General features: G+C 39.5%; 1 protein-coding gene across 2 annotated transcripts in view; it reads right to left on the reverse strand.

The window, feature by feature from the left end:
• TAFA5 (TAFA chemokine like family member 5) overlaps window positions 1-20575 on the reverse strand; it is a 712037-nt gene that overhangs the window by 64639 nt on the left and 626823 nt on the right. The window contains exon 4 of one of the 2 annotated variants that reach the window (XM_074942406.1): window positions 10513-10562. The exons of the other annotated variant lie outside the window; for it this stretch is intronic. Coding sequence (XP_074798507.1) covers window positions 10554-10562 — 9 coding nt within the window. The 3' untranslated portion in view covers window positions 10513-10553. Of the gene's footprint in view, window positions 1-10512; window positions 10563-20575 lie in introns of those variants that run through there. 2 annotated transcript variants of the gene reach the window in all.

Genomic DNA, 20575 nt, shown 5'->3' on the forward strand with positions numbered 1-20575 from the left:
TATACAGCAGCAACTAGCACAATAGGGTCATGGTCTATGACCAGGGCTTCTTAGTACTATGATGCTACTACTACCACTAATAATAATAATAATAATTTCCCCTTATAATTCTCTCAACCTTTTCTCATTCTTATCACATCTGTAGATAAATTAAAGCCAATCTATTCTACAGGCATTTCATCCACACTAGTAAAATAAACAGGTGTTACCGGGGGTTTCTTTAACCCAAAGTTCTTCGTAACTTTTACTCGGTGTGAGATGGTGTCAGAAAAGAAATCAGGGGAGACACAGCCGTCTGACCGATAGATGGCTGCACAAACAGGACAACACAAGAGTGCTTTCACTTAAAGCTAAACTTTACTTAATCTCAAGCACTTACACACGTCTACAACAGGTTAGTAAAACACCCCCAACCCTCGATAATTACCGAAGCTGAGTGTGGCTCTTGAGTGGCACAGCGGCAGCCTTCCAGTGGCCAAATCTTCCGTCTGCTGTGGGGACCGCAAGATGTATCCAGAGGGAGAGTCCAGTCCTGAAGAGGCCCACTACCTCAAACTTCCCCCCCTTATTTATACATAAGTAATAGAATGACATGTCCCTGAAAGAAACCTTGTTAAGCAAGCAGTTTCAATGGTCAAGCAAGAGGTTTCCTTCTGATTATTGATTAACCAGGTGAGGGTTTTTCCCAGAGTTTGCAGCCTTGAGGTCCTAATAGACATTCCTGAGGGCACATCCTACTCTTTTAAAATGTGTGTATCAGCAACTTCAACACAATTCTTATCAGGAAGGATGCAGGATCAAGCTGCCCTTTCCGTGGCACCCAAAACCCCCTCCCCTCCTGCCTTGGTTAAGCTGAGGCTGCTGCATGGCCAATTTACAGCCTGCTGACTTGGCTGCTTTTAACAATAAGCAATAGTGGTTTCAGGCACTTGAACCAATCTCCCCGTACCACAGGCACTTGAACCAATAAACTTAAACACATGTTGCTAAACACCACCACTGAGAGAATAAATTAAACAATGGCTTGTGGCTCTTTGATTCAAAAATTTAACTTTGTATATATTCACAAGTGATTTGTTCAACAAGGGAGCCTGTGAGGGGACCACAGAGCAGATAAGGCTCTCAGTCAAAGCCTTTGCTAGCCACCATCCCCTTTGAGAACTCACAGGTCTGGCAGGACCCTGCTCCTTTAGGTTCTTTTGTTGTGAGGTGATTGACTGTTTGGACTATAGGGGTATGCCCCAAACTGAAGGGATCTATAGGTAAAAAGTAGCTCAGAGAAGCAACTTAGACTTACTGCAGGGAGGACCCTGCTGGTGATGCTTCCCACAGTACCCTGGGCTAGGACATGGAGGAGAGGGTGGGTCTGAGTTCCCCTACAACACCCCCTAAATGGCTACACCCAAATGATCCCCACTTAAGGTCAGGAAAAAGTACCCATACTGTCCTGATAGAGAGTCAATTGACTGGAATTCTTGTGGACTAACCACTAGGTTGCCCAGCCCTCCAAGCTCCTGATCATAGATGGATTATGTAAACAAAGTCATAGAGTAATTTAGTCTAATAATATAATGGAATTTGTAAAACAAATTGTTTGATAATATTATTTGACTAGCTAAATATTTTAAAGAGCTAAAAAACCACTGCAACACGTTCAGATTTTTGGTGCTGATCCTGCAAATACTTATGTACGTTGTTAGCTTTACGCACGAGTGGTCCCGTTGACTTCAGTGGGAGTGCTCATATGTTTAAATTGAAATATGTGCATAAGTGTCCTTAAGATCAGGGCCTATCATTGCAGTATTTATTCAAGATTCCATTATTTAACCAGAGGTATCACACAATTTGTTGTTTTATCTGTAAACAGTGAAGGTTGCTGTGAATCTAAAGCATGTTATTAGTTAATCAAAATTTAAATTCCATTAATCTTTGGGCCACTTTTTGTACTGCTTTGAAGAATCTGTTACAGTAGTAAAATAATGATTAGCCTTTGATATTTGTCCAAGCATAAGTTAAGATTCCACCAGCCTGGATTACCACTTGCAGGGTGACCCCAACACACTCCCTGTCCAGAATTTTCCCCCAAAACTTGTGTTCTGCACTGTCCAGCCCTCTCCTGGACAGTCCAGATATATTAGGTCCGTTGCCTCTCTAAGACAATCAATATACAACCGTCTGCTACCGTAAATGAAGTTACTAAAACAATTCACAACACTGGATTAGTTTTAATTAAAGAATAAAACTTAACTATAATGAGGGAGGTTTTAAGTGAGCACAAGTATAAAGCATTAAAGTCACAAATGGTTACAAGAGAAATAAAGATAAAACGCTTCATAGTACTAAACTTAACAAACTAGACTTGGTTCAAGATATAGTCCCTTACCACATGTTTCCAGTAATATTGCTGACCAAACACTGAGGCCAAGATCTGCTCCCAAAGGCCAATAGCTGTTTCTTTTGTATTCTTCGGTGAAAAGGAGAGAGATGGATAGGGAGAGAGAACTTGGGGAGTTTTTGCCCCTCACTATTATAGATCAGTCACTTTTTGAAATGCATTTTCCCAAGGGTTGCCCCTAGATAAAGTTCATTCCTACTGTGAGGTTGGAGTCCAAGAGCCTGGTGTCCATGCTGTTGTTTACTAAGATGCAGATCTGTCTGTTCCTGCCCCACTTCCTTGCCACTTGATACGTGATTGCCCATCAGCTTTGATGACACCTAGCTAGCAGTGTCAGCTTGTCCTTTGCCTTTGAGAAACAGGTTTACCCACTTCCCAGACTTGTCTGGTAAACAAACTTCAGTCATGATTTCACCTTATGTTCATAAATTTGCATACAATGTTGCTACATACTTTTCATCATGATATTATTGACTTCAGAGGGAATGAACAAAACAGGGCAATTCTGAGTGATCTCCCCTGGCATCCAGTCTCATATTCTGGCAGTTGGAGATTTAGGGACACCTGGAGCATGGGTTTGCATCCCTGATCATATTGGCCAGTAGCCATTGATGGACCTCTCCTCTCCTCCATGAACTTTCTATTCCCAGCTCTGCCACTGGCCTTCTGAGTGACCTTGGGCAAATCACATCCCCTCTCTGTGCTTCTATTTCCTCATCTTTAAAATAGGGATAATGATACTAACCTCCTGTGTAAAGAGCTTTTGAGACCTACTGACTGAAAGTGCTGATAGCTTGGTATTTTTATTATTAATAATAATTTTTGAGACTTCCTGAAGCAGCAACTTCATCTGTATTTACTTGCCAAAGAAAACTAAATAATATTACAGAGGAAGAAATGACAATGACATAAATATGTTAATCTGCTTGGAGAATAATATATAGGGCCCATTCTGCTGTATGTGTATATATATATATAACCCAGAGGAGAGTGGGTCTCTGTGAGTTTGCACTCATGGCATTTCCTCCTGATTCTTCTGTTGGAAGGGCAGAGTTTGTCATAGTCAAGGAAGAGGTTAGAGGTCCAGCTCCTTCAACTAATTCCCACAGGTTTCAGAAGATTTGATTGTAGCAGAAGCCATACACGTGCTTCCACTGATAGCCACCAGGGACTTGTCAGTCCCTGAATAGTATGTTCCTGCAGGAATGTTCAGTGATGCAGGGGGAGGTCTTGTAGAGTATGTAGTAGCTGGCTCCAGTTGGCCCCCTGGGTTTTTTGGGGGGGTGTCTTGGCAGAGGCTGCCTGGCAACCCTCCCCATCACCCTCCACCCACAAATTTAGATCCCTACAGAGTTGCTAAGGCATTTCCATAGATTCGAGGGGAAGGTGCTCTGCCCACTTCAGCACTAACATTCACAGAAATGGAGTAGTTCTTAAAGCATTCAATTTGTACGTTTACTAATATAAAATGGAAACATTCAGCCATCAAAAGATCATTAATAAAGGCTAAGGGCCTGATTCAAAACCCATTGAACTGAGTGAAAACAGCTCCATTGCCTTCAACAGAAGAGAAATAATTAAATAGCATGAATGTGACATGACAAACCAGTATAAAGAAAAGTACAAAGATAAAAACTGAATGGAAGGAAAGAGAAATCAGATAATTAATTTAATAAGGATGATAGCTTAATGAACAAGGAGATAATGAAAGGAAAGAAGAGCTGAAGAATGTGAGACTCATAGCCAATAAAGGGAACAATATGAAAATTAGCTGGAAGCAGTAAAGAGAAAATTGCTTTTTAAACAGAAATACAAAAACTGAAAGAAAACTGGGAAGGACGAAGAGTCTAAAGGCTAAATGCTTTTTAAAGACCTCCTGCTTCTTCATTACCATTACTACAGCTTTTTCCTAATATTTATTTTTCTGCTGCTTTCCAACAAATTGATGCTTTCCTGCAGCCATCATCACCCTATAGTCTTAAGATAGTCTCAGATGAGCTATCTAGATGCTAGGTGTAACAAGCAACTTAATATGCCATGGGTCAATTAATCAGCTGGCAAAGTTTGCAAATATCCCAGAGGTAATGTCTTCCAAATAAGCCAGGTGAAAGGAGAAGAGAGGTACCCACAGCAGGACATTGCATAGAGAGGGAGAAAAGTAAAATATCACCAACTACTCATTATTATAAAAGGGAATAACTTTCTATAATGTGTATGCATTATGCTTTCAATGCTCATTTTAGGGAGAGGAAAAAAGCATTGCATACTGTGAGGAAATATGAGTGCTTTTTATTGTTAAATCTAAATAAACAGTTACAAGAAAAATACTACAGATTGTTGATAAAGATCTGAAATGTGAATTTAACTTATTGGTAAACATAAATGGAGTGTGTGTCCTTCCAGGCCAAGCCTAATATTTCATAATCATCTGCCCCCAGCTCCCCAGCCTGTTACATAGGATAAAATACTGCATGCCTCAACCGAAATTAGGGAGCATCAATAGGAGAATCAAATTACATCTTGGAAGGAAAGAGGGTTTTGTGGTTAAAACACTGGCCTGGGAGTCAGGAGATGTAGGTACATTCTGACCTTTGGCAAATCACAATCTCTTTGTGCTTCAGGTACGCACCAGTAAAGTGGGGATAATGCTTGCTTAATTTCTCTTTGTTTACTTAGTCTGTAAAATGTCTGTGCCCTGAACTCAGTTGAGGCTTCAACTTGCTACTATAATACAAACAAATAAAATAGTAATAGCAGCTGTGCATTCTATTCATTTTTGCCAGAAAGCTAAATATACTTTATCTGAGAGTCTATAAAATGTTAGATTAGGTATATTTAGCTACTTGCTGAATGTGTACAGGACTCACAAATGTAATCTGATTATCCTTAATTTTCAGAAGACATATAGTACCTAGTTCTAGATGGTGGGAGGGTTCATTAGATGTCTAATAGACCGTCACCACTGAGATGGTTAATCCTGATCTCAAAATGAACTAAAAATCTTCTGGAGCAGATTATTACACTTCAAGTGTTTTTCATCCCCTTTATGGACAAAAGGCATAGATAATTAGCATCACAAAAAGCTGCATGTAACAATAACACTCTCACTTTTGTGACAAGCCCAGAAAAGCACTTACATTTGCCTTTGAGTCAATTTTGCTGCACTGAATGATCATTGACATTGGAAGTTACCCTTCACTGGGCCTTATTCATTCCACAGATTAGAGTGGTATTTAACATGGAAGAAAACAGGGTCGGAACCTCAGCTGTTGTACTTCAGTGTAGCTCCACTGAAGCCAGTGAAGCTACATGGATTTATGCCATCTGAGGATCTGGTCTTTGGTTTCTCATTTCCCCAAGGTACAGACTCAGTGCTATTTCAATGTCTTGGGTGTCTAAGCAGCCTAAGTCTCCATGCATCTGAAGAAGTGGGGTTTTTACCCAAAAAAGCTTATTCCCAAATAAATCTGTTAGTCTTTAAGGTGCCACCAGATTCCTCATTGTTTTTAAGCAGACTTTAAGTCCTTGTAGTTCAGAGAACTTTTTCTGATCCAGCAAAAAGTTTTTTGGGGGGAGAGGTGGAGGGTTGCTTGGTTCAATATTTGGACTGAAGTTTCAGATTTTTTCTAAGATACTTTGTTGCAACTCTGGTGTAAATCTTATGAGATGTAGCTTGTTCATGACCATGGCAGGTCTGGGAACATTTGAAATCTCATACCCAAAATATGGGCAGAAGGAAGAGGTTAGATTTCTGTCTGAATGCTTCAGCATGGCTGAATTTTGTGACATTTAGCAGCCCGCAAATGCATATGTATTTTTTTACTAGAAATTGTAAGTAATAGAATGTGTGTAAAATACTGAATGGAACTGAGGGGTTCACAGCATAAACTAATATTTAACTACAGCAGCATCGTAGAACTTCACGGCACATTGCTATGAAAACAGAATGATTGCATCAAGTGGCACAGCATATATAGACACTGAGCTTCTCTCTCCCCTCTTTAAAACATAGTATTTTGTTTCCCTCAATCCCCGTTTTAACAATAATTGAGATTTTTTTCCCAGTGCCTGAATAGTAACATATAGGCAACTTGTACAGTTGGTGATATTCAGATGGCCTTTGACCCACTTCCTCTTAAAGGTATTTATTGTGTTACAAAATATCTTTTTATTTCATTCACCCTCTTGGATGAATGGCTAATTTCCTTATTGTGAAAGATTGGTTAATAATACATCTATAGTGTTATGCTATTATGTATCTCTCTTTCTTTCTTGATTTAGAAGCAAGAGGGTGACCTCCCAATATAGCTGATTTAATCTGCAAAAATAACCTTGCAAATTGACTTGCCAGAAACTAATATTAGATGAAATCTTTGTTCTATTGAACCTGACTGTCATCAGTGATTCCCTGTGAAAGGCTTAATCTACAATTGTAAAAAACCTCCAGTAATGTTGTCAGGTTTCATAAAATATCTATTTTATTAAAGAATTACTGATGCAAATTCTGGAGGATTTGCAATATTTGGGGAGATAGCCTGGATCTGATTGAAATTCAGGCTGCCTTTTGTATTAAAGTACGGTAGTGTTAAAGAAATGCTGCATTAGCAACTGCGGAGGAAAGCTGAGTGGATGATAAAGTTAATGAAATATGTTAATTCCTTTAGGAATGTGTAATGTTTTGTTTCTTATGAAAAACTTATAATTGGAGCCTTACTGGCTAGTCACAATTGAAAATGGTTACAGTCTGGCCTTTTGCCTAAATAGCATGACCTTGGTATTTACAGTATGAATGGTATTAATTACTCTGTATGGCATACCATTGAATGGCAGGCTATATCTTAAATTCTTCGGTTACCTTTGTGGATCATGGACTATGTCTTCCAAGGTGTTTGTACAGTGCCTAGCACAAGAGGGTCCCAGTTTTCATTGTGGTCTCTGGGCATTAACTCAATACAATTAACAATACTAGTTTAAGATTATAGTACACTGCACGGTATAATAGTGATTACACACACCTAGGGCTAGGTTGCCTGTCTCATGAATAAACGTGGAGATCGGGCTAGAGGGTCAGGAAAATTTCTGCTATATTTCCCTTGGAGAGCTACCTACAAATTGCCTCATCAAAAGGGAGGAGTCTGTGGCCCAACAGAGATTTGCACACCTACAGATCCTTGGGATCCACAGGGAAGGGAATCCAGTAACCCACAGAGGCAGGAACCATCCACACAAATGACTCTTGCCTCTTCTATCCCCCCTCTTCCTTAGCAGCATGACTCTCTACAGAGGCAGTACTTCCTTTTTTTAAATCCCCTGCAGATGATCGATGGCAAATGGCCCAAGGGAGATAATGGTACCTCAAGTGGCACTAAGTCCCAATAGACATATTTATGACATACACAACACATACAGAGAACCTCTTTGCTCAGAGTCTAATACAATGGCTCTTCCATTTAACCAAGTACAGCACAAGAGAGTACAGATCATACAAAACATAAAAAACATCCTGAATGCAATGCCCCTCATTAATTCGCCCTTCTATGTGTCCTTGGGGGACCATCTGTTTCCAGGAAGGTGAGCAGAATTGCCTGCCTCCGGAGCCCGCTATATGCTGGGTAGTTTTTCCCTCATGGAGGCTTCTTCCCCATCTCCTGAGACTTTCCTGTCTGCTGCCCAATGCTTCCTATTCCTGAGTGGATCTCCCCCAGTTTCCCTATGTGGCTTCTTATTTAAACACCTGACTGGTCATCTGGCTGTCTTTGTCCTGTTTTTGGTAACATGCCATTGCTCCAAATTTCCATCCTCTCTTCAGACCAGAGGAGGAAGAATCTCTTCCCAGATTAAGAAAACCCACTATTGTCCATTCAGAACACCATGGTGAATGTTGAGTACCTTCTCATTGTCTTCAGTCTAAGGGAAAAAAATGCTTTTCAGTGTGGTAAAGATACACATATAGAAGCATCCATATTACAGCAGTTTTTGTATTAACTCTTCATAATGACTTTGCAACACCAACCAGAATTCTCAAATTCTCAAAGCATCAAAAATTCTCAAAGCATCAAAAATTCTTCAGGAGCTAAAGGGTATGAGGAAAGGGCAAAAAACCAAACATATAGCAGTTGAGTAAATAACAACTAAACAGAGAAAGGACAACTATCTACAAATAGCTGAAAGATATAAATTCTGAGGAGAGAATGGAACTGTTTAGGATAGTCTAAGAGGCTATCACTAATTATGACATGAAATCATACAAAGATAAGAGGATGAATAAGAAGAAAATTCATGAATTTTGAGACTGAACTAGAGTTCAGTCTCCCATTTGAAATAATAGACTGACACCAATTAAATCATAGAAAACTGGACTGAATGATTCACTTGAGAATATACAAGAGAGAAAATCATTCACTGGCAAAGGTGCAGTATGGAGACGATAAAATAATTTAATCTTTAATTTCTATGATGCTATGATTCACTTTCCACTTACAAATAATGCTAGAAAATGAAAGGGGTGTTTCTGATTAAAAGGAATAGAAAAGATTTATACAGTTCAAAAATAATAGTTACAGTTATGCTGGTGAACTAGCAAATCTTCTCAACTAACAAAAAACACAAAACACTTCATTTATATGCACAGGGGATGCAGACACATTTTTACTGGGTCATGATTAGAGCAGGATTAAAGGTTTAGAAAACAATCCAAGTTCCCTTGAACATCATTCACAAATTTGTAAATGCAAATTCAGTTCAAAATGTGGAAGCTAGAGATCAGGATTCTCCATTCTAGTGGCCCAGTCATAGTACCATCAAACCCTAACCCCTTTCCTTTTGTGGGGCATAGGAGTTACTGTACACTGGAAACAACTTCTTTTAAAGAATTAATTTGTACCCCTCAGCAGATTTTACCAGGTTCAGCGAGTCAATTAATTCAGACTGTGTACAATGCTTGGCTGAACAATATTTTCAGTGTTGTTCTGTGGAGTTCCTGACACTCATGCTGAGACTTGAACAAACACAAACAATGCAAACATGTTGGTCAACGTTTGTGATGCCCTTGTCTTAATCAGGGTTATGATGAGGTATCATAAAATATCAGCGTTTTAGTCTGCCTCTCAATCTTGCCTCCATTAAAATCTTTGCAGAAGAAGGGTGTGATCTTGCAAATCTGTAATCCGTCGTGCCATTATTTTTTTGACTGAACTCACTGAAATCAAAGGTGCCTCCTGTATAAAACTGATGGCACAATATGGCCTCATGGGATTACTAAAATGATGAAGGGTTCTGTGATTAACACTAACAACGATGTTGGTGACACACAGAGTAAAAAATTTACTAGACACCAAATCCAAATGGCTGAAAGAATATAATAACTAATAATACATTGTAAATAAAATAAGTGTGTATTGTAACAACATGGAAATAAACATTAAGGTAATATAATAAAAAAACAAAAGACTGTTACAGTTTGCACTGACACTTTGCTATATTCCTTGTTGATCAGAATTACTAAAATTATTTCTTTAAAGTTTTTGGGTGGCTTTTTTTCCTTAAAGAAGGAAATCAACAGAAGTAGGTAGTTTATTGAACAGTACATAATCTCATACTATTAATGCTATAATTATGGTGAATGTGGCACTTTCTTATTTAGCTCTTAACGCTAGCTAGAGCTCGGCAAAATTTTTTGTCTGAAACTTTTTTCAATAAGTAATGCAGGTTTAGGGACTTTTAAACACTTTGTGAATTTGAGTCAACTTCACTGAATTGTTCATTTCAAGTAAAAAATCAGAAAAAAAATCTAAATGTTTCATTTCAACATTTTGAAATGAAACGTTGATATTTTGAATTTTACTTTTAAAAATCATAAATATTTTTAAATGGTCGAAAACAAAACATTTCAATTTTGTCAATATGAAATATTTTATTTCATATTGACAAAAGAAAAATTAATTATTTTTATAGTTTATTTCTTTTTAGTTTTCAATTCACTGTAATTCTTTTTTACTTTTCAAAATAGCCTGTTTTACTTTTCAAAATAGCCATTGAACCAACAAGAATCTGTTATTCACCTAGCCAAACCAGTGATGTACTGGAAGGAAGCAGTCCTGAACTTCCTGCAGTTCTCTTCTAAGTTCGGTGAGACGGAGCAGCTCCTGACAAGGCAGGCTCAGGACAACTGCAGGAAGAAGGAACAGATGTCACTAAATTTTCTATGTTCTATATTCCTATAATTTCTTCAGCCTTGCCTAGCTCTGGACCACCCCTGTTGGTTACCAGCAGCTGCTGTCTTCCCATCATGAATCTTAGTCTACAATCCACGTCTCTGCTTCGATGTGACAGCACTGGCTTTCACCTGCTCTGTGATCAGCAGCTCTCATGGCTGCAGCACTGTCTGTCTGGTGACCTTTGGTGGCTGTGATATACCCAGGGTACAATCCAGACTAGTTAATAATTGTGTCACCCCTCCCCTTTACAATGCCTCGCTGATGTAGCCACCAGCCTGGACTGGTCACAAACAGCCTCCAATAGGCAAGACACTCCCAGCTACGTCTGTGTGTTTGCTACAGCCACCCAGCCACACCTTGGCTCTTAGGTTATACTGCAGGGTGACTCCAACACACTCCCAACCTTAGATTTCCCCCCAGAAATGTATGTCTTGTATTGCCCAGCTCTCTCCGAGACAATACAAATTCATATAATTTCTGTATTTCCTTAACAGAAATAATATACATATACCTGGTTACCCCAAATGGAGTTTCACAGACTCATCAGTTTAAACACACTGGATTAGATAAAACAATAAAATTAATGTATTAACTATAAAGACATATTTTAAGCGAGTACAAGTAATGAGGCATAAAAGTCAGAAATGGCCGCAAGAAAATAAAGTTAAAACGCTACTGGAGCCTAGCTTAACAAACTATCAGATTCAAGCAAAGGTTTTCTCAACTCATGCTCTCAGCAGTCTTACTGACCAAACATCTTATGTGAGGACTTCTTCCTCAGTTCACTGGCTGCTTCATTTGTTCCTTCTGGTGCAGTGTACTGATGGGCAGAGAGAGAAAGAGAGAGAGAGAGGAGGAGTGCCTTGGGGTGTTGTCCCTCATTTTTTAGTGTCTTGAAAAACATTTCCAGCTGAGATTCAGAAGACAGAGAGTCTGTAGGAAAGGATGTTCCCTGATGCTTTTCCTTACCTGTTTGAGGTTTCTTTGTCTACCCTTCCTACTTGATTACTCTCTTTATTGCTTTGATGCAAATTAAGCAGAGCATACATTCCTTTGTTTGAGATAGTCACCTGTTTGCCAACCTCAGTTTGGAACATATATTACTAACACCATACAGTGGAATCTTATCATTTCACATACATTGTTGCCACACACATTTTATCAGGATAGTAAGGATGAGCAGATTATGAGTTTTCAAATGATACCTTACAACCTTATCTTATACAAAGATTATTACAATAGTGTGTAGGGTGTGGACAAGGTGCTTTCTGTCACAGTGGCACGACAGAGTAGTAGCCTTTCAGCCCCGCATGTGTCTCCCCACAGGGAGAGAAACAGGTGATCTAGAAAATCTTCCATCTCCATCCAACTCCAGTCCTTGCCCAGCCCTCTCTGCTCCCCTGTGCAGTTTCACGTAGGAAACACTCAAGGAGAAGCGCTCTGTATGGTGTCCAGAGTCCGCCCTCACCATGAGTCCTGGCAAAATCCTTGCTTCTGTCATGGTGGCTATCTTAACTGATACATCATGGATTCAACTGGGGACCTCTAGAAATAAAAGAATCTGTCTCCACAGCTTCAGCTGAAGAACCAGGATTGGGAGCTGATTCCTGTAACATATTCACATCCTTTGTTGATCGGGCAAAGAGAGAAGCACATAACATACACTGAGCAGTGAGATATACTACAATTCCCTGCATGACAGCACCACCCTGGCTCCACTGCCTAGGTATTCCATCTGGCCATGGAAGCAGGGGCAAGATTTAAAAACATATAATCCCCACCAGATATTATAAATATAGGGGATGTCTTTTATAGACATACCTTTTTTTTTATAGAACAATTTCAAGGTAAGATAGAGGTGATGCTGATGGGCAGAGGAAAATACTTTGAGGGGTTACCAGCCACAATGCTCTTGCCTTTGGCTGAAGGTACACATGACCTGGCCTTGGTTTTATACACCTTCATCACCTTCTGTCTGAACTAGAGCAGTGCAATATATCGGGGCACTATATCATCAGCCCTTAGGAAACTCCAACTAACTCCAAACAATACAGTGTGTCTACTTGGAAACATGGGATACTGTGAGCACATTTAAGCTGTCCTCCACACTCTATGCTGTCTTTCCACAGACTAGAGAGTCAAGTTCAAGGTGTTCAATGGTCAGTACCCAGCGTATCTAAAAGATCACCTAAAGCTCCAGCATGAAGACTATGGTCAACAACTTTATTCTGCAGGACTTTCTACCTCAAAGATAAAGCATGTCTGTTCAGGAGACACAGCTTTTTGAGAGCTGCTTTGAGAGTATGAAATTAACTCCCTCAGGATGTAAGGACCATCCCAAACCTTATCACCTTCCATTCCAAGTGCAAGGCATACGTCTTTGACCTACCTTCTCCAATATAAACATACAGCAGTAAATACATTTAAAACACCTTACAAAAATAAAACAGTCCACTGCACACAAAATTTTCACCCTGGGGAGAGAGAGAGAGAATGAATCACATATGACAGATATTAGTCAAGTTGCTTAATGTACTACCAGAAGGCATTCAGATGCTACAGTAATGAGGGCAGTGGAAGAACCTATACAGAATAGAATAAGCAATGATTCACTAACTGGAACTGCACTTTACATGTTCCAATTATTGAAATCATTCAAGTCTGCAGGGAACAATTCCATACAGGCAGAAGGATGAACTAACCTAAAAGGTATTTTCCATCTACACTTTCTACAGGCTTGTACCTGCTCCCATTTAAGTCTACAGCTTTACTCCTATTGACATCAGTAGAATTAGGATCAGGCCCTATGAATCTATGGCTATGTCTACACTGCCTCACAGTGCAGACTATGGGAGTACGAATAGCAGTGTGGTCCAAAGTCCTGCGTTGTAACTCCCCTGTGTGTGGACACTGCAAGCACAAAGTAACAGGTACCTAATTCACATTAGTGTGGTCCTGTTTAAAGAGAACTACATTAAGGTGAACTAGGACCTTTTAGTTCACACCTGTCTGTACAGTGAAGATTATCTCAGTGTATACTTAAAAACCAATGTAGGTACATTTTAATAAATAACAATAAGTCAGTAATATTAACTGACTTTTTAAATAATTTTATTGTAAAAATATGATTCTTCAAGTTATAAAAAGCAAGAATATATTTACAATTCTTCATTGGTTACCTTGTATTACCACGTAAAATTACATTTTCAAAAATATGGAAATACTCAATACTGACTCCAATTCCATTTAAGAAATTGATTCATTTTTGCATGCCATTCCTCTATTAAAATTCAAACTCAGCTGATCAATGCATACATAGACCCTCAGTCCCCCAAACATAAGGCAGCTGCCTTATATGCTCACAAATATTGTCTCATTGTTTCCTTGTACTCACACATCTGTCTGTCTGTCTTCATCTGTTCTCTTGTCCTGCACTTAGATTGTAATTTCTTGGCACAGGGACCATGGTTTTGCTCTGTATTTGTATAGTCCCTGGCTCAATGGGGTCCTAGTGCATGAGTAGGCATCTTAGGCTTTATTCTAATACATGTCTAAATGAATAACCTTACACACATTTCAGTAGTCCTTTTAATTTGAATAGGACTCTGCATGTGTATAAAGTCACTTGTGTATGTAAGTATTTGCAGGATCTAGTCCAGAGGTGGGCAAACTACGGCCCGCGGGCCACATCCGGCCCGCGGGACCATCCTGTCCGGCCCTTGAGCTCCCAGCCAGGGAGGCTTGCCCCCAGCCCCTCCCCCGCAGCCTCAGCTTGCCACGCCATGCCGTGTCACCAGTGCTCTGGCCTGCCGCTCTTGCCGGGCAGCACAGCAGCGTGTGTGGCTCCGGCCGGGAGGCGGGGCTGTGAACTCCTGTCGCTCTGGGCAGCATGGTAAGGGAGCGGGGAGCGGGGGATTGGATAAGGAGCAGGGGGTCTCAGGAGGGCAGTCAGGGGACAGGGAGCGGGGGGGTTGGATAGAAGGTGGGGTCCTGGGGGGCAGTTAGGGGCAGGGGGCCCCAGGAGGGGACGGTCAGGGGACAAGGAGCAGGAGGTTTGGATGAGTCAGTGGTTCTGAGGGGGGCAGTCAGAGGGCAGGAAGTGGGAGGGGATGGATAGTGGGAGGGGGCCAGGTTGTTTGAGGGGGTCACAGCCTTCCCTACCCAGCCCTCCATACAGTTTTGCAACCCCAATGTGGCCCTCGGGCCAAAAAGTTTGCCCACCCCTTACCTAGTCCACAGTTACTTATTAAAGACAGTAACACAACAGTGAATAAAAGAGTAAAAAAATCAATCAGATAATAGGAACATATGGAGAAATGCTAGCCTGTCCATGTTTAACACGGAAGCTAGCTTTCCATGGTAAATTGTTTTTGTGCACATGATGACTATCTCCCTTACCTTCACCAAGACTAAATCAAGCCAACTGTATTTTTTCCATGTGTGATCAGATGTCAGAATAAATATTTTGAAAAGCTTAATGCAAAGCTCTGAAGTAGCTAGTTTCCAAGTCATTGTCAAATAGACAGTATGCTGTTAAATACATGGGAGTGGATTACCCTTCACAGAGACAAGTCTGTGATTCTTTTATTGAGGGGACGTGGTTTTCCCCACGTACACATGAAGAAAGAATCTAGGTTTCTATCCCGCTAAAATCCTAGGGCTCCACCAAGTTTCTCACAGATTTTGGGGGTCTATCGGAGATCCATTCTGATGCCCCTGCCATCCCTTCCAATGGAACCACATTGCCATAAAGTGTCATAGAGGCATTGTCCTAGAACCTAATTGGGTTCTGCAGAAGAGAGGTGTTCAGCACAAAGTTAATACAGTTTGGGATTGTGGTTTTTTTGGAGGATTTACCACAGGAGTTTGTAGTATGGGAGGGCACAACAATGCGCACTTCATGCCCCATGCTGGCACCGTGTGTAAGATCCGGGGCCAGTGGTAGCTGACCCCTGAGAGGGAAGTGTGACATACATACATAGAGGCATGCTAAGAGCATGGATCTCAAGGGGAAAACAGGGCCTATGAATATTATTTTTCTTAATTATATTTCTGGAGTGTCACTCCCCTCACTGAGGCTCTTTGGCTGCTGACCAATGTAACACAACCAAACATTACTATAAACTTAACTTTACAAACTTCCCCTTAAATTTCACAATGAATAAAACAAACTCTGTGATGAGCAGTAAGTGATGCTGGGAAAGATAATAAACAGGGGGATAGCTCTGAGTCAAATCATCAAAACATCTTTGAGGTCTGGGAAACACGTAAGGCATTTTTTTAGGAGAGAGAATATGCAACAGTTCAAGTTGTAGACACTTTAGATCACCAAGCGTCATAAATATAAAGGGAAGGGTAACCACCTTTCTGTATACAGTGCTATAAAAATCCCTCCTGGCCAGAGACAACATCCTGTTACCTGTAAAGGGTTAAGAAGCTCAGCTAACCTGGCTGGCACCTGACCCAAAGGACTAATAAGGGGACAAGATACTGTCAAATCTTGTGGGGGAGCAAGGGGAAGGCTTTTGTTTGTGCTCTTTGTTTACGTGGCTGTTCTGTCTTGGGACTGAGAGAGGCCAGACAGAAATACATCTTCTCCAACCCATCCTAATCCAAGTCTCCAATATTGCAACCAGTATAGGTAAGCCAGGCAAGGCGGATTAATTTATCTTTTATTTTATGTGAATTTTCCGTGTGTTAAGAGGGAGGTTTATTCCTGTTTTCTGTAACTTTAAGGTTTTGCCCAGAGGGGGATCCTCTGTGTTTTGAATCTGAATACCCTGTAAAGTATTTTCCATCCTGATTTTACAGAGATGATTTTTAACCTTTCTTTTTTTTAATAAAACCCTTCTTTTAAGAACCTGACTGATTTTTGCATTGTTCCAAGATCCAGGGGTTTGGGTCTTTGATGATTTTGTAACCAATTGGTTAGGATATAATTCTCAAGCCTCCCCAGGAAAGGGGGTGTGTAGGGCTTGCAGGGATATTTTTGGGGGAAGACGTCTCCAAGTGGTCTGTTCTGTATTTAAAATGCTTGGTGGTGGCAGCATACTGTTCAAGGACAAGGCAAAGTTTGTATCTTGGGGAAGTTTTTAACCTAATCTGGTAAGAATAAGCTTAAGAGGTCTTTCATGCGGGTCCCCACATCTGTACCCTAGAGTTCAGAGTGGGGAAGGAATCCTGACACCAAGTAATGAAGAGAGCAATTAGAGAGGATAATTTAGGGAGTCAAAAAAATAAATACAACTTTGTGCATCCATTTTTACCATGAAGGACGATGGGAAAATTCTTGATCCAAAGATAACTTTCATGAGAAATTAACATGTGGCCTTAAGAAAGGCTGAAGTCTCTAAGAATGATGTTATTGAGCAACTTGAGAAACTCAAGGGCAGTAAATCACTAGGACCAGATGGTGCTGATGCGAGAGTTCTGAAGGAAATGAAGTGTGAAATAGCAGAGATAACGATGAAGATATGCAATCAACCAGACACCGTTCCCAAAGATTGGAAAGTTGCTATCTTTGGTCTAAAAAAAAAAAGCCATAGATGATCCTGGGAATTACAGACCAGTGAGCTTCACTGCTGCTCCAGGGAAACTAGTTGAGAATCTAATTAAGGACTGAGCAGTACAACCCTTGTATAACTATAGCTCAGTAGGGTTTAATCAGTATGGCTTCTGCAAACACAAACCTCTCAATCCTATTACAAGTCTTAGAAAACAGTGGGAAGAGGAATGGTGTTCCTATACTGCCCATGCTAATACCATTTTATATTTTTTATCACCTCAGCCATCCAAATGAGGATTCTCTCTATACCTTCTAAGAAATGCTATTGCAGAGAGGTACTCACCCCTTCTCTATAGGGTGGTGTTTCTCAACTGATGGGTCACAACCTTTATGGGGGGGTCACAAAAGGCTATCAGAGGAGTTTCATGGCATTGCAAATTTTACTACAATCTAAATTAAAGAAAATCTTGTTCCCCCTTTTCCTGCACACGCTTACCATTCAAGCTCAAATATTCTCTATCAACTTTTCAAAACACACACAGACAAATAAATTATGTGATATGATCATTTTTATCAATTTTTAACGCTTTCTTTTATAGCAAATAGATTGAACTCACAAAAGTTTTGACCCTGTGTAAATCATGACTTCATGGAGAGTGCAAAAATCATGAAAATGCTCCCAAACTGTCATTTTAAAAATATTTTTATTTTAAAGGAAAATGTCTACAACAAAGTCTTTAATACAAATATTACCTTAGCTTGTCAATTTCCAGGACAGAATGAATTTTACAAGGAAATTTAATCCATTTCAAGGGTGGAATGAGTTTTACAAGTATTAGTCAAAATTGATTATGCTTAGTAGTAAAGTTAATTCCATCCTTTAAAACGAATAACATTACTTGTGAAATTCATTCTGTCCTTGAGACTGACTAAAGTTAGTTGTAAAATTCATTCCAGGCAAACTCTGAGAAATTCAGTACTGTTTACACTGTTCTGAATTTTCTTAAAAAAAATAAAATAAAAAATTGAGCTTTATACAGGGTCCTGTGAATAAGGGATCACCATCCTGAAAAAGTTGAGAACCACTGTTCTAGGGAAACTATCATTTATACTACCTTTATAGCTTCTTTTCCAATTGCCAAGATTCTCATTCTATTCCTCATTGTTTGAACTGAGACCAGAACTATCACAACAATTGTAGAAGGCCCTTGAGATAGTGAGCATACATCATTGCTGCTCCTGCCACTTCATCCTTCACACCTACCTATAGCTGTGCAGAGAAAGGTAATTCAGCTTCACAGAGGATTTTTATATTTCAGAATTTGGTTAATTCCTATTAGGAATGTAAAGTAAAAGTTTCAAAATTGTCCATGAAATGGAATGCAGGCCCAACTCTGGGGCAGTCTGCCTTGCTCATGCCCTGGACCCTGGAATCCCTCTTGTCCCTGGCCGCAGGGCAGTCCATGTAGCAGATCTGCCCCAGAGCCATGAACCCTGGAGGCCAAGGATCAGGGCCAGGCCAACAGGTGTTCCATCAGAACTTCGGTGGAATCAGGCCATCTCCACAAAACATTCTGATTTTTGCCAAATTGGCAAATTCTGACAAAACGATGATTCACTGGGATTTTTCCAAATAGTTCTACACCTGACCCATACGAATCATGCCAGTTGCCCTAGGGCTATAATCATTTTCTGTTGCACAGTCTTCTTACAGCCTTTCTTTCCTCCATCTCTCTGTTCCTCTCTTTCACTCTTTTCACAGAAGTGAATACTTGGAATTTTCTATATCTCAATGCAGCACCTGGCAAAATGAGGCCCAGGCGCTACCTTGATATAAATGTTAAATAACAATAATTCCATATGAAATGCAGTTATGTCAGCTCAGGTCTGAGTTGTCATTTGAGAGAGCATAATGTATCTGTCTGTGCTATGACAGACTGAATTTTTCTCCTGTATAATGGTTATATTGTGCAAATGATCTTTTAACTTTCACATTCTTATTGGCCTCTTTTGTAGATGGATAATACATTTATAAATGTTTATTCTTAACAATGCATTGAAATAATCACACATCTGTCTTCATATCACTTTTCTGACCACACGACACTCTTTTGTAATGCAAATATCATGGAGAAATACAAACATAATGTTGAGTTTAATTGCTTTATGAAATCTTCATTCATTTTTCAGCATGCATTTTACTTACTCAACTATTCATTAACAGATAGTTTGCTGTGTAGAGATAATATTTCTAATATGTAATGCATTTTATAGACTGTAAAAGTGCTTACAGTACAGAGCTGTTATATAGGTCACTGACCTATATGGAAATTTATGAAGAAAGCTTTATAGCATAGGAGTGCCAGCGAAAAGTGAGACGTGCCAACAATGCAAATAGATCATGTTTATCTATGTAAATGCCTTCTTTATAAATCAAAGACAAGCAAAAATCAATGAATTTACAACTTTTGCGTCTCAAGCACCCCATTACATGTGTCAAACAAGAAAGCAAACAAACAAAAAAAGCCTATTGGTGTTATTTATTACCCATCGCTTGGGGTGACATTCAAAAACTGAAGACCTACCAATGACTTTAATCTTCTAAAAGAACATTTCTATGCTAATTTTAAAGAATAATTAGCACCAGTGTCAGCTCTTAACTCTGGTGACCAACTTAATTATGTCTTTCCTTACTACATCTAAACAGAGAGAAAAACAGTAACAAGTTAAAAACAAATGGAAAGACCAAATTCGATATAAGCAATCTAACTTTTTGAACTATAGATTGATTATTTTATCAAATTATTTAAAGTTACGTTATGCATAAACACATATGTATGGATATAGAATATGTGACTTTTTATCAGCGTGAATTTGGGAGCATCACACTGCTCTTGACTTGCGAGTCATGAATGACTCATTCAGTTCATCCCAAACCAATACCAATACAATTTTCAAATCACACGGTGCCATCCTATGTATTAATGCCACATATTTACACCCCCTCCCCCCACAAAATAGAAATATTTTAGTGTGTGTTCAAACATTTATTGGCATTTATTTTCTTTAAACAAATTTATAAACCTTAAGGCCAGAAAAGATCGTGAGGTTCATCTGAACTGACATCCTGTATAACACAGGCCATAAAATTTCAAACAGTAATTCTTGAGTCAAGCCCATATCTGGTGATTGAAATAGAGTGTATTTTTTTACAAAGATTCATCCAGTCTTGATTTAAAGACTTCAGATGATGAAGAATCCACTACTACCTTTGGTATATTGTTTCAATGTTTAATTAACTTCACTTTTTAAAATATGCATCTTCTCTCTAACCTGAATTCATCTAGCTTCAGCTTCCAGCCATTGGATCTTATTATGTCTTTCTATGTTAGAATAAAAAGTTTTTAATTTCAGTTAGGCTGTTTCAGGTGTTTTCACCCTTTTGACCGAGTTGGGTGG

Source organism: Natator depressus, chromosome 1, assembly GCF_965152275.1.
Source record: "Natator depressus isolate rNatDep1 chromosome 1, rNatDep2.hap1, whole genome shotgun sequence".
Classification (NCBI taxonomy): domain Eukaryota; kingdom Metazoa; phylum Chordata; order Testudines; family Cheloniidae; genus Natator; species Natator depressus.